The 11,221-nt window shown below is 35.5% G+C and overlaps 1 protein-coding gene across 1 annotated transcript; it reads left to right on the forward strand.

The window, feature by feature from the left end:
- Positions 1-1,597: 1,597 nt before the first annotated feature.
- LOC131001774 (transcription factor bHLH93-like) lies at positions 1,598-3,283 on the forward strand. Its single transcript, XM_057928353.1, has 4 exons — positions 1,598-2,389; positions 2,464-2,616; positions 2,782-2,949; positions 3,033-3,283. The coding sequence occupies exons 1-4, from the start codon at positions 1,859-1,861 to the stop codon at positions 3,117-3,119; spliced, it is 939 nt and encodes a 312-aa protein (XP_057784336.1). The 5' UTR covers positions 1,598-1,858; the 3' UTR covers positions 3,120-3,283.
- The last annotated feature ends 7,938 nt before the right edge of the window (positions 3,284-11,221 follow it).

Genomic DNA, 11,221 nt, shown 5'->3' on the forward strand with positions numbered 1-11,221 from the left:
TAGCTTGTAAATACGTGTAAAGTCTCAATGTAGAGATCATCGCTTATATCACATTACTTACGCACACGCAAATTTCTAAAGTTAATACAAAGTTTCAAAGTTTCACCCCATATTTGCTTTCTTTTGATTTTTCATTAGAACTGTTCTTTTTTAGCACAACAATATGCATAATTAACGCTGCGAAGCCTGCGAGGAGTGCGGAAAAAATTAGATTAATCAAATTTTTTTTAATATCGAAAATTTTTATCCATGTTTTCCCCATGTGTGTATTTTTTATTTTGGAATGCCTCTGTCACGTATCGTGTTCTTAGTGCGCCACATTAACAAAATGTATGGTCTATAATTTGTATTATATACTTACTAAGAGCATCCACAATGGGAAGCGCTATAAAGGGGCACTATATGGTGGTCCTCACCACAACACCTCTCATCTTCAATGCATTGACTCTATAAAAAAATGTTGTAAATCCTTATTTTCATTTAATCTCATTTTAACTCCTCTATTTTAAAATTAAATTCCAACATTACATTCGTTAAAATAAATTACAATAATTAAAATTAAAATTACAATAAAAGTTCAAAATTTTAAAACAAATCAAAATTTAAAATTAGAAATATATATATATAAATTATAAAAAATTAAATCAATTCCCCACCACCCCCGCAGCCCCAAACCGAACCCGACCAATGCCGCCCCATTCTTTGTAGCAGCAACCCGAATAAATCAACAAGGATTCATCTTTACTCTTTAGTATAGCAGCAACGTTTTAGTCATATTTTTGCAAGTCGGGTTTTTTTTTTTTTTTTTTTCGTGCGCGCAATTAAAAATTTTCAACGAGCCGGCACGAGGCGGGGTGCACTAGCGCGCGGCACAGCGCAACTTGCTGCATCGAGGCGGCACCTCCCCGGCTGTGGATGCTCTAAGAAGGCTTAATTAGATACTGCATGATGTGATGTGTATGTATATATGTTGGTAGCACAAAAATGAAAGAAATTCACTGTGTCATTGCTCCTTTTCTGTTGCAATCTCTTCTTTTAAAATACGCACGGTTCCGAACACAAAACAAAAAGAGACATAATAATCACTGAATAGTTAAAAGGGTACACCTAAAACAGTAGTTAAAATAAAAACAAAAAATGAATTACCGAAGCAGCTGCAGCATTACTAACCTTTTTCCGAAAAAGAAAATCAACTTTTTGCAGGATCGAAACTTGAAAGCTGATGAGCATCTATCGGTATCCGGATCCATAAACCCATTAATTTAATTAATAAATTGTGTTATCCAATCACCAAAAAGCAGTCGAATTAATTTGGGAGCCAATAATTACAAAGGAAAAGACAAATACAGGTACATGTTGCCAACACTTGAAGATGGTGATTCATATTTCATGCCAAAGAAAAATAGATTAATACTACTACACTGCACTGACACAAAAAGAAAAAAGAGTCACAAATATAATTTTATTTGATACTTATTAAATGTGTGAATCTGCAGTCTACAATGCTAGCTTTAACCTTTTCGTTTTAGACAGATTTGTGGGTCAAACCTCTCATCTGTAACGCGACTTATAAGAATGTGTAACCCTCTCTGCTTTCAGATTTTCGGTGCTTTTTACAATTACTATACTATATGATGATGTGTACACGCAGCTCACCTTCAAGTGTGTGGAAATTAAAATGGAAAACTGGGCGCCATTACTACTAGTATAATATATAAACATGATTTAATTTCTGGTTAAGCCCTCTAGGTTATATTTACACAAGTCACAAATAGCTAGGTAATTAATTATCCTATATATATTCTTTCCACTCCCACCAAAATTCTACCTAGCCTTTCTTGTAATTCTAGAGAGAGAAATGGAGCAGCTTACTCAACACAGTAGTCTCTTAGAGGAGCTAATCATGCCTCCAAAGATAGAGTCCTCTTTCTCAACCGAATTCTTCCAAAACACTTGGAACTTCACTCCTTTCGACCAAACCCCAGATTTCAACCTACCATTCACAAATCCTTCGCTCCTCGACCTCATCTCGCCGCCCGAATTCGCCACCCCTTGCCCCTTGGGCGAATTCCATCCCTTTCTCGACGCCCTTGCCTCGCCGGACTTCGGATCCTTGTACGACAGGGACGATCTGCCGCCAATGTCAATTCCCTTCCTCGACGGCTGCATCGCCGATTTTGACGGCACCTTCAAACTGGAGAATTCACAAATTAGTGATGCGATAAACATCGATGTCTACAACAATGTAGATCTGTACGGCGAGAGAAAGAGCAAATCGAAGAAACCGGACGGCCAGCCGTCGAAGAATCTGATGGCGGAGAGGCGGCGGCGGAAGCGGCTGAACGACCGCCTCTCCATGCTCCGATCGATCGTGCCGAAGATTAGCAAGGTAATTAATCGTTAATTAATCATGAATCATTTCACTTAAATCATGTTTTTGAGCGTGTATGGTGAACGAATCAGATGGATAGGACGTCTATACTCGGCGACACCATTGATTACATGAGAGAATTGCTTGATAAGATTCAAAAACTAAGGGAAGAAGGCGTCGATGAAAGCACCGCCATTCGGAACTACTTCAAGGAGCAGCAAATGCAGCTGAGAAACCCTCCAAAGGTGAAGTATTTTCATTAATTAACTTTTAATTCAAATTACCGACTTCTTCATCCAATAAAATAATTTGACTTTATTTTCAAATTTTCGTTGGACCCACATTTTCGTTGGATCTACTAAAAAATAGTGTTGGCGATGTTTAATTTAATTTAATGGGTATTTGTGCAGTTTGAGGTAGAAAGGAGAAGGTCGGATACCCGAATAGAAGTGTGTTGCACGGCGAAGCCGGGGCTATTGCTGTCTACGCTCGCCACGCTCGACGGCATAGGCCTCGACTTACAACACTGTGTAATCAGCTGTTTCAACGATTTTTCTCTGCAAGCTTCTTGCTACGAGGTACCACCATTAAATTTAATTAATTTATTACTCCAACTTCTTTAATTCAAGTTTTAAATTGAAATTTGGATGGTTGATTTCAGGCGGCGGAACAACGATCGACGGTGAGTTCAGAAGATGTAAAGCAAGCGTTGTTCAGAAATGCAGGCTACGGAGGGAGATGTTTGTAATGTAATTAATAGTATGAGTATGTGTATGAGTATGCATGGTCTGTGTGTTGTTTGGAATTCTTTGAATGATATGTTAATAATGTGAGCCGAGGGAGTTGTAATCTGGAGCATGATTTGCGCAGCGTATATTAAATTAATTGTGATCTGGAGTTTGCAGATTGCTAGTCTTGGCCTCGACATGTGTCAAATTATCTTAACAAATTTGCATGTACGCACAAAAAGTATGTATATATGTCTATGTATTGTGGTTGTGGCAGAGATTTTTTTTTTTTTTTTTCTGAGAGAAATTTGTGGCAGAGAATTGTTCTGGCGCCATAATAGGAACAATTGTTTATGGAGTAGCAAGACCGCAACATTTGGGAATGATTTAAAATGATCATTTATGTGCTTCAGATTCTCATTCTCAATTTATTACTCCCTCCATCTACGATTTAATGCCCACTTTGATATAGATACGGAGACTAAAAAAGTTGAAAAGGTGATGTGAATGAAATATAAGAGTAGTTGACTAAAGTGATAAAGGTGTTGTGAGTGGGTCCACTAATGATAAAGTGCAGTAAATAAAGAATATAAAAATGATAAAGGTATTTTAAGGTGGGTCCATTAGTGACAAAGGGTAATAAATACAGGAAAAGAAGAAGAGTAAAAAAGTACAAAAAGCATAATAGAGCTTTAATTTGTGAACAAAAATTTAAGAGCAAGTAGGACTTTAAATTGTGGACGGAGGGAGTATAATTTTTAATTATTTATTTAAATTTTAATTTATTATATTATATTTTAAGATAATTAATAAGGATTAACTCATTTAATTAGAATTTATAATTATTTATTTATATTAATAATGGATTATTTGAGTTAATTAATTCAAAGATAGAATATACTAGTATATTTTTAAAAATTTCAATTTTAGTGATAAATATTAATTAGAGTTTGCTCCCTCCGTTCCATTTGTATTGGCCCCCTTGCTATTTTGGGTTGTCCCAATTGTATTGGCCCCTTTCTTAAAATAGCAAAAATAAGGGCTCCTAAGTGGCCAAAAGTAAAGCACTCCACCTACTTAACTCATAAATAAAGATTTTCTTAATCTCCGTGCCCAAAAGTAAGGGGCCAATACAAATGGGACGGAGGGAGTATTATATAATAATATTTTTATTTTTGTTAAACAATTATAAAATAGAGAGATTAAAAGTGGGATGGTGGGACGCAATAAATTATGGAACAAAGGATCCCATCTGCGATTTAAAATTTGTGGTGGTTTTTATGTAGTAGAAAAATTGTCTCACCACTGTATGAAATGAGTGGTTGAGAATTAATAAAGGGTGATTTTTTTTGTAAACAAGAAGTATTTGTAAGGATAAAAGATAATGAAAAAATGTGGAATCATGTTCTAAAAATAAAAGTGTCATACTTTTGCTGAACACTAAAAATAACAAAAATATTAATCTCTCCGTCCCACTTCAAATGACCTAATTTCTATTTTGGGTTGTCCCACTTCAAATAATCCAACCCAAATTTAGAAATAAAATAAGACATTTATCACTACTTTTTGAGTTGTTGATCGCTAATTTCTTAATAACAATAACTGCAACTAAACAGTATAATTGTAGCACAAAAACAGCAAGCAGAGTATCGTATCCACATGGACTATTATAACGAATCACCTTAAGTAATCCTAAATAGACTCTAGTAATATTCAGGCAAACGAAAATAAGAGGATTGATTAACACTAAACGCAAATAGCAATAAATAAAAGCACGCAGGAAAAATCAAATATTAAAGACAACTGATCCTAGGGTAGTAAATTCATTAACTAAATCTACGCAATAAATCTATTAATCCTATGTACCAGTTTAATCCAGTTATGATGAGAGATCACTTAATTAATCAATCACTCTCGCTAGAGCAGCAACGATCGTAGATTAGTAAATTATCTATCTTCGTTAGGTCTCAAGAAAATCTACTAACTCTCAAAAGCTCCTAAGAATAGCTCCCTATGATCCACCTATCTCCGCTAGGTCTCAAGGTTAAAATCATATCATACATTCCTGAATCCGCTAAACAGTTATCTCCGCTAGGTCTCAAACCGAATAGCTAAACATGCAAACTATTGATCAGATAATTCACAAGAAATCAAGCACCAGGAATTATAAATCATAAACTGGAAGGCACAAATGTATTAACAAATAAATCACATAAATTCAATCAACTATTTACAAACCCTAGAATCAGCTAAAGGAAACTAGCCAGACATACTAAAATAAAACATAAACATAATTAAAAAGAACGCAATTGTAAAAACTAAATTATATAAAAACCGAATAAAAATTGAAGTAGCGGCTTGAATCTTCAATCTTGATCCAAGCCTTGAAAACTAGAAAGCAATAAAATTCTAAAGCTATAAAACTGAAAATATGAATATTGGGTTCGGGGTCTTCAATAGGTCAAAAGAGGACCTATTTATAGTTTTCAGATTTCCTTCGGATCAACATGGAAGTTGCCATGCAAGGTAGAATTCTAAAGGTAATAGAATCGTGTGAAATAAGGCAACTCTCCAGCTGGATGCGTGCTCCGGAAAATACTCCCACTCTTGCCGAATTCGCAGCTCTCGCCAGAAGAATGGATGTCACCAGGGTAACGGGTCGCGCCAGAGAAATGACGATTTCTCTGCTATCGCCAGAGGAATGGGTTGCCAGCGGAATGACGATTTCTCTGGCCTCGATTCCGCTGTAATGAACTTTTCTCCCCTCTGCTCTGACTATTGACTCCTCTGGTGATGACTTCGCTACACTGGCTTCTTGATTTCGCTGACTCCAGAGAAATGGCGATTTCGTTGACTCCAGAGAAATGGTGATTTCTCTGGCGATTGATTTCTCTGACTGGTGATGTCGGTTCCTCTGGCAATTGGTTTCTCTGCTCTGGCGAGTTGACTTCGTTGCTCTGGTCTTTGATTTCTCTGATTCCAGAGGAACGGTGATCTCTCTGACTCCAGAGGAACGGTGATTTCTCTGACTCAAGAGACCAGAACACCTAGAAAACGCCAAATTCATCCAAAATTCTCCACAATTGCATTCCTTCATCTCGAAAGCTTAAATCTCCTGCAAAGCATAGAATACACCATAAAACGCACCAATTTCCAAAAGATTATCCTAAAACACGCACATACAAACCCTTAAAAGTAGAGTAAATTAAGCATAAATCAGTTGTCCCACCACCACTTTACACCTTTATCACATATTTCTTAATCTATGTGCTCGATTTTTTGGGTCATTTGAAGTGGGACCGATGAAGTATATTTTTCATGCATGGAGAGAATAATTATTACTATAAAAGGGGACGTTCCATCCTACATTAGATGTAGTGCATGAGGCCTCTCCAGATGATGTCACGTGTAAAGTACTTTTTTTAATTTGTTTGGCTTTATTTTTAATGCAGAAATGGGTGAACCACAGTCAAAGCTCAACCATGGTCTGACACGTTCCACGAGAATGATTGAAATTCCATTTTAATTATTTTTTTTCGCTGCTGCTACAGTAAATCGTGTTTTATGGATTGACATTTTTCGCTTACTTTCTTTTATTTTAATTAATTTGCTTTTATTTAATATAAAAATTGCTTTTATTACAATTTGTTCACACTAATCAAAAATTTGTTGGAAATTTATTCACACGAATGGGATAAAAATTGTTTTTGATAAATTAGAAAAAAAAAAAATTGAATGCAAATTTGTGGAAATTATGTGTAATTAAATTTATTAATTAAATTAAAATGTGATTAAAGCATATAATTATAATTAATTCATGATCATCATAATATAATGCTAAGGTGTTACATCCTTATAAAATACAAAATTGATTATTGATCTCTACATGTATAACATCATTACCTCTATATTAGAAAGAAGATTTTTCTCTCTCTATCATATCACAACAACTTTTGAGAGTGGTGTAGTCTGCTCTAGCCCAATAGTTGTATCATTGGCAGCGAAAAATGTGAGGGGCGGAAGAAATCAGATGGCTATAAAAAACGCAACAACAAAGCTTCATGCTAGTGGGAAGAAGAAATCAGCTTTCTTTGGCATTGCATTGAACCAGATGGGTTTAGCTTGTGTGCAGCTTTATGCAATAAACGAGGCTGTTCAATTGTTTGAAGAAGCAAGGAGCATTCTAGAGCAAGAAATTTATGAGTGCTTACCATCCAGATACACTTGGAGTTTACAGTAACCTTACTGGAACCTATGATGCGTTGGAAGGTAATATACTCAACTCACTGCTTATCATATAATTTGTTATGCAAATTTTATTACTAAATACGTAGATTGACATGTTGCAGCTTACAGGTTAAAATTATTTTTAACTTCTTAGACTACAACCAACGAAGACCCTATGTGCGGGCCCCCTAAACAAACGTAATGTATGTCCAGGGGCGGTTTTGCTGCGTGGGGATGACGACCGCATAAGGCTCCGAAAAAATAGGGCCCCCACAAATATATAGATCCATATATATTTGTATATGATAATAAAAACCCACAAAATTAGTCAATTGTGTAGTATAGTGCATTGGTGAAGCGTCTTGTCTTAGAATCTATTCACCCGGGATCAAATCTTCAAAGAAGCATTTTTTTCCTTTTGTTTTTAGGAAACTTGCAATGCATTTAATAATATTGAAATGAGACTACTCAGTCATTTAATCCGTTCACTTACAAGTAAATGATCTGGGTCGGTGCTTGCACTTAGAATATAAAGGAACAACAATAATCATTATATTTAATTTGTTCACTTACAAGTAAATTATCCAGATCGGTGCTTGCACTTAGAATATAGAGTGACAACAACAATCATTATATTTAATTTGTTTACTTACAAGTAAATGATCTGAATCGGTGCTTGCACTAATAGTAGTATAGTCGTGTCTCTTCGGTAATATATCGTTAAGTTGGGGGTGATTAGCGATATATATATCTTCATTCTCATTCTATCTTTCACATTCCCTCTAATCTTTTATCCAACACAACTTGACGAAAAAATAGCTCAACAAAACGCTGTTGCGATGCCAAACGCTAGAGCCTAGATGAACGCTGAGGAGGACGAAGTGGTAGACTGGATTCAGTAGGCTACCGCCAATCAAGTAGATGATCTTCGAAATCCTCCTCAGATGATTTTTCTTATTGATATAATAGAGACATGTCTTGGGTGGATGAATCTGACACCACATTATAGCGGTTGGTTCGGTATGTAGTATCAACAGACAACACATCACCAAATGCCTCGTAATCCACAAGACTTCGTGAATCACGAAAGAAAAAATTTATCAATCTCCCGTCGTCATCCAGCTCGTATTTCTAGTAAAAGTATGGCTCTTCATTACTTTTCGTAGTGAAATATTTCTGCAACTCAATCGAATCACCATTCACAACTTTTGTACCCCTCTTCAAATGCTCCATGTGATGATAAAGTGAATCTTATATTTCCTACCCCTCCGCTTTCCTTCTCCATAAATTTGCATGTAATTAATACTTACAACAATACCAGCTGATTGCATAGCCTCATGAAGAGCCTTATGACCATAATTCAACATACGATTCGATCTAAGTAGGTAAGCCTGGTCCTTTGGTACCAATTCATGATTGTGATCCGATTCAAAATCCAATACGATAAATGGACCTAAATCATACATTTGAACAATTAACTTAGCTGGACAATCAGTCCTGGTAATCATTTTTTTATATACAGTGGCACAACCACTCAACCTATTTGGGTCAGTCAATCCGCTGCAAGAACACAAAAATTCCTTGAACCGAATCGGGCCATCCTTACCAAAAGTCATTTGTTGGCCCTTTCGGACACTAAATCCTTTTAGATGTCCATAATGACTGTATAACACATGAATTTTATACATATCGGTTGTTAATATGCTACCAACACTAAATTTTCTACCTAATTCAACAACTAAATCTTCACCTTCGTCGTTAACATAATGTGCATCCGTTTCACCTTCATCATTACCCTTAACATCTGCACCTGATGGACCCATACCACAGTCCTCATTCATCTGATGGTTACGATGATCTGTTGAACGTACTCTGTCCCCATCATCGCTATCGTCCATACCCAAAACATCATTTAAATCGAATTCAAGATCAAATGTGTGTCTAGAATTCGAATCCAAATCCATATCCGCGGGAACATTCAAGTCCAAAACAGGGGACTCGTGACATTAAATTTAATTTATAGCCTCAAATCAGCTGATTCCACAGTTGTATTATCAAATTGAAATAATTCATGCATACTGCGAATCATAAACATTCTCAGAAATTCAAAGATTATTTGAGCCGGATACAACATCACAAACAACCACAAATTACATAAACCATATAATTCTTACTTTAGAGGTCTTCATCACACAACAACAAAGACAACACCAATTACCAATTTAAAATTCAGCCTTCAAAATGAAACTGCATCAGATGGCATTGCAAGAGACGCGAAGAAAATAAATAAACCAAAATAAATTAGGCCAAAAATCAGCGATATTAGGGCTCAGTAAGATTAGGGCAAAATTAAGCAAAAACATACCTTAGCCTCCTACACAAAAACGTAAAAACGACTCCTATATATAAATCAATAACACGCTTTTTACCATCGTCTGCATCGTGCCCTAACACAACTACCAACGCAGAGATGAATTTCTACGCATTAAATTTATTACCATATTCAAACTAAAATGGCGTCAACTCCAAGACATATGTCGGGAACTTTTTTTTGGGAGTCATTTCAAAAAATAGACACAGCTTCGAGTAGCCCTCCACCAGATGAGCCTAGATCCATCTTTACCGACGTATTTTCGGCGTCAACACGTTCATCAAAACCGAATATAAGAATTGCCCCGAATTCCAGAGACTTTTTTTTCCACCATTTTTGAAAATCCAAGCACCAATCGACTCACTATGATGAATACCACAAGAAGATGATTTCACCGACACGGTTGGATAGGGGTGAGCATCGTTTTGGTTCGGTGCAAAACCGAACCAAAAATTTGAAACCGAACCGATGGTTAAAATTGGAACCGAACCGCACCAATTGGGGGTGCGAAACCGAACCGTTAAAACCGTCGGTTTCGGTTCGGTTTACCGAACCAATGCAAAAAAAAAAAATCGAAAAAAAATAATTAAAAACCTGTAAAATAATGTAAAAATGTAAATATATAATTTATGAAAAAACCAATTAATATATTATAAAATATATAAAATATAAATATATAATAAAATATTATAAAATATAAATATGTAAACCAATTAAAAATTAGAAAATTGAATATATATTATAAAATATAAATATATAATAAAATATTAATATTTATCGGTTCGGTTAGGTTTAAAACCGAACCAAAAACTGAAAACTGAAACCGAACCGAAACTTATCGGTTTTTAATTTTTGAAACCGAACCAATAGATTCGGGACCGAACCGCACCAAAACGGTTCGGTTTTGCATTTCGGTTCGGTTTCTGCTCACCCCTACGGTTGGATCTGTAAAACGAAGATCCTGATTTTCATTGAACAACGTGCGAAATCAGACTAAAGAACAGTGGGTCCCCTGCTAAACCATGGTTACAATTATATTATTGCTTTATTTTTAATAATATAGCATAAATTATTTACAATTTTGTGGCATGATCCTAATGGGCTAATGCAGTGCATTTGATGCACGAAGGAATTTTCCCTATTAAAGGGATTAGTATACTCTTTTTTTTGTGTTAAAGTACAATTGCCATTATTCGAGTTGTGAGTTTTCCTTAAAAAATTGTTAAATTAAAATATTATACCAAGTTAATTGTAACATATTTCAACATTAATTCTTACACCACTGCCATGGACTGACACTTCAAGTAGGTCCAAGGGGCAAGGGCATAGAGTCCCTAAATGAGTAGTGATATTTGAACACCAGGTGTACGTTACACTTGGTAAAAAACCGGTTTTTTACCTGCTTAGAGTGTGCGCCGATTTTATGAATTTAGTATATTTACTGATTTATCCTTGATTTATTCCATCCATTTTCTTTCTTTTTTTTCTGCCATATTATTTCATTTTTTTCGGCCAGTATCATTA

This window comes from Salvia miltiorrhiza, chromosome 8, assembly GCF_028751815.1.
Source record: "Salvia miltiorrhiza cultivar Shanhuang (shh) chromosome 8, IMPLAD_Smil_shh, whole genome shotgun sequence".
NCBI lineage: Eukaryota > Viridiplantae > Streptophyta > Magnoliopsida > Lamiales > Lamiaceae > Salvia > Salvia miltiorrhiza.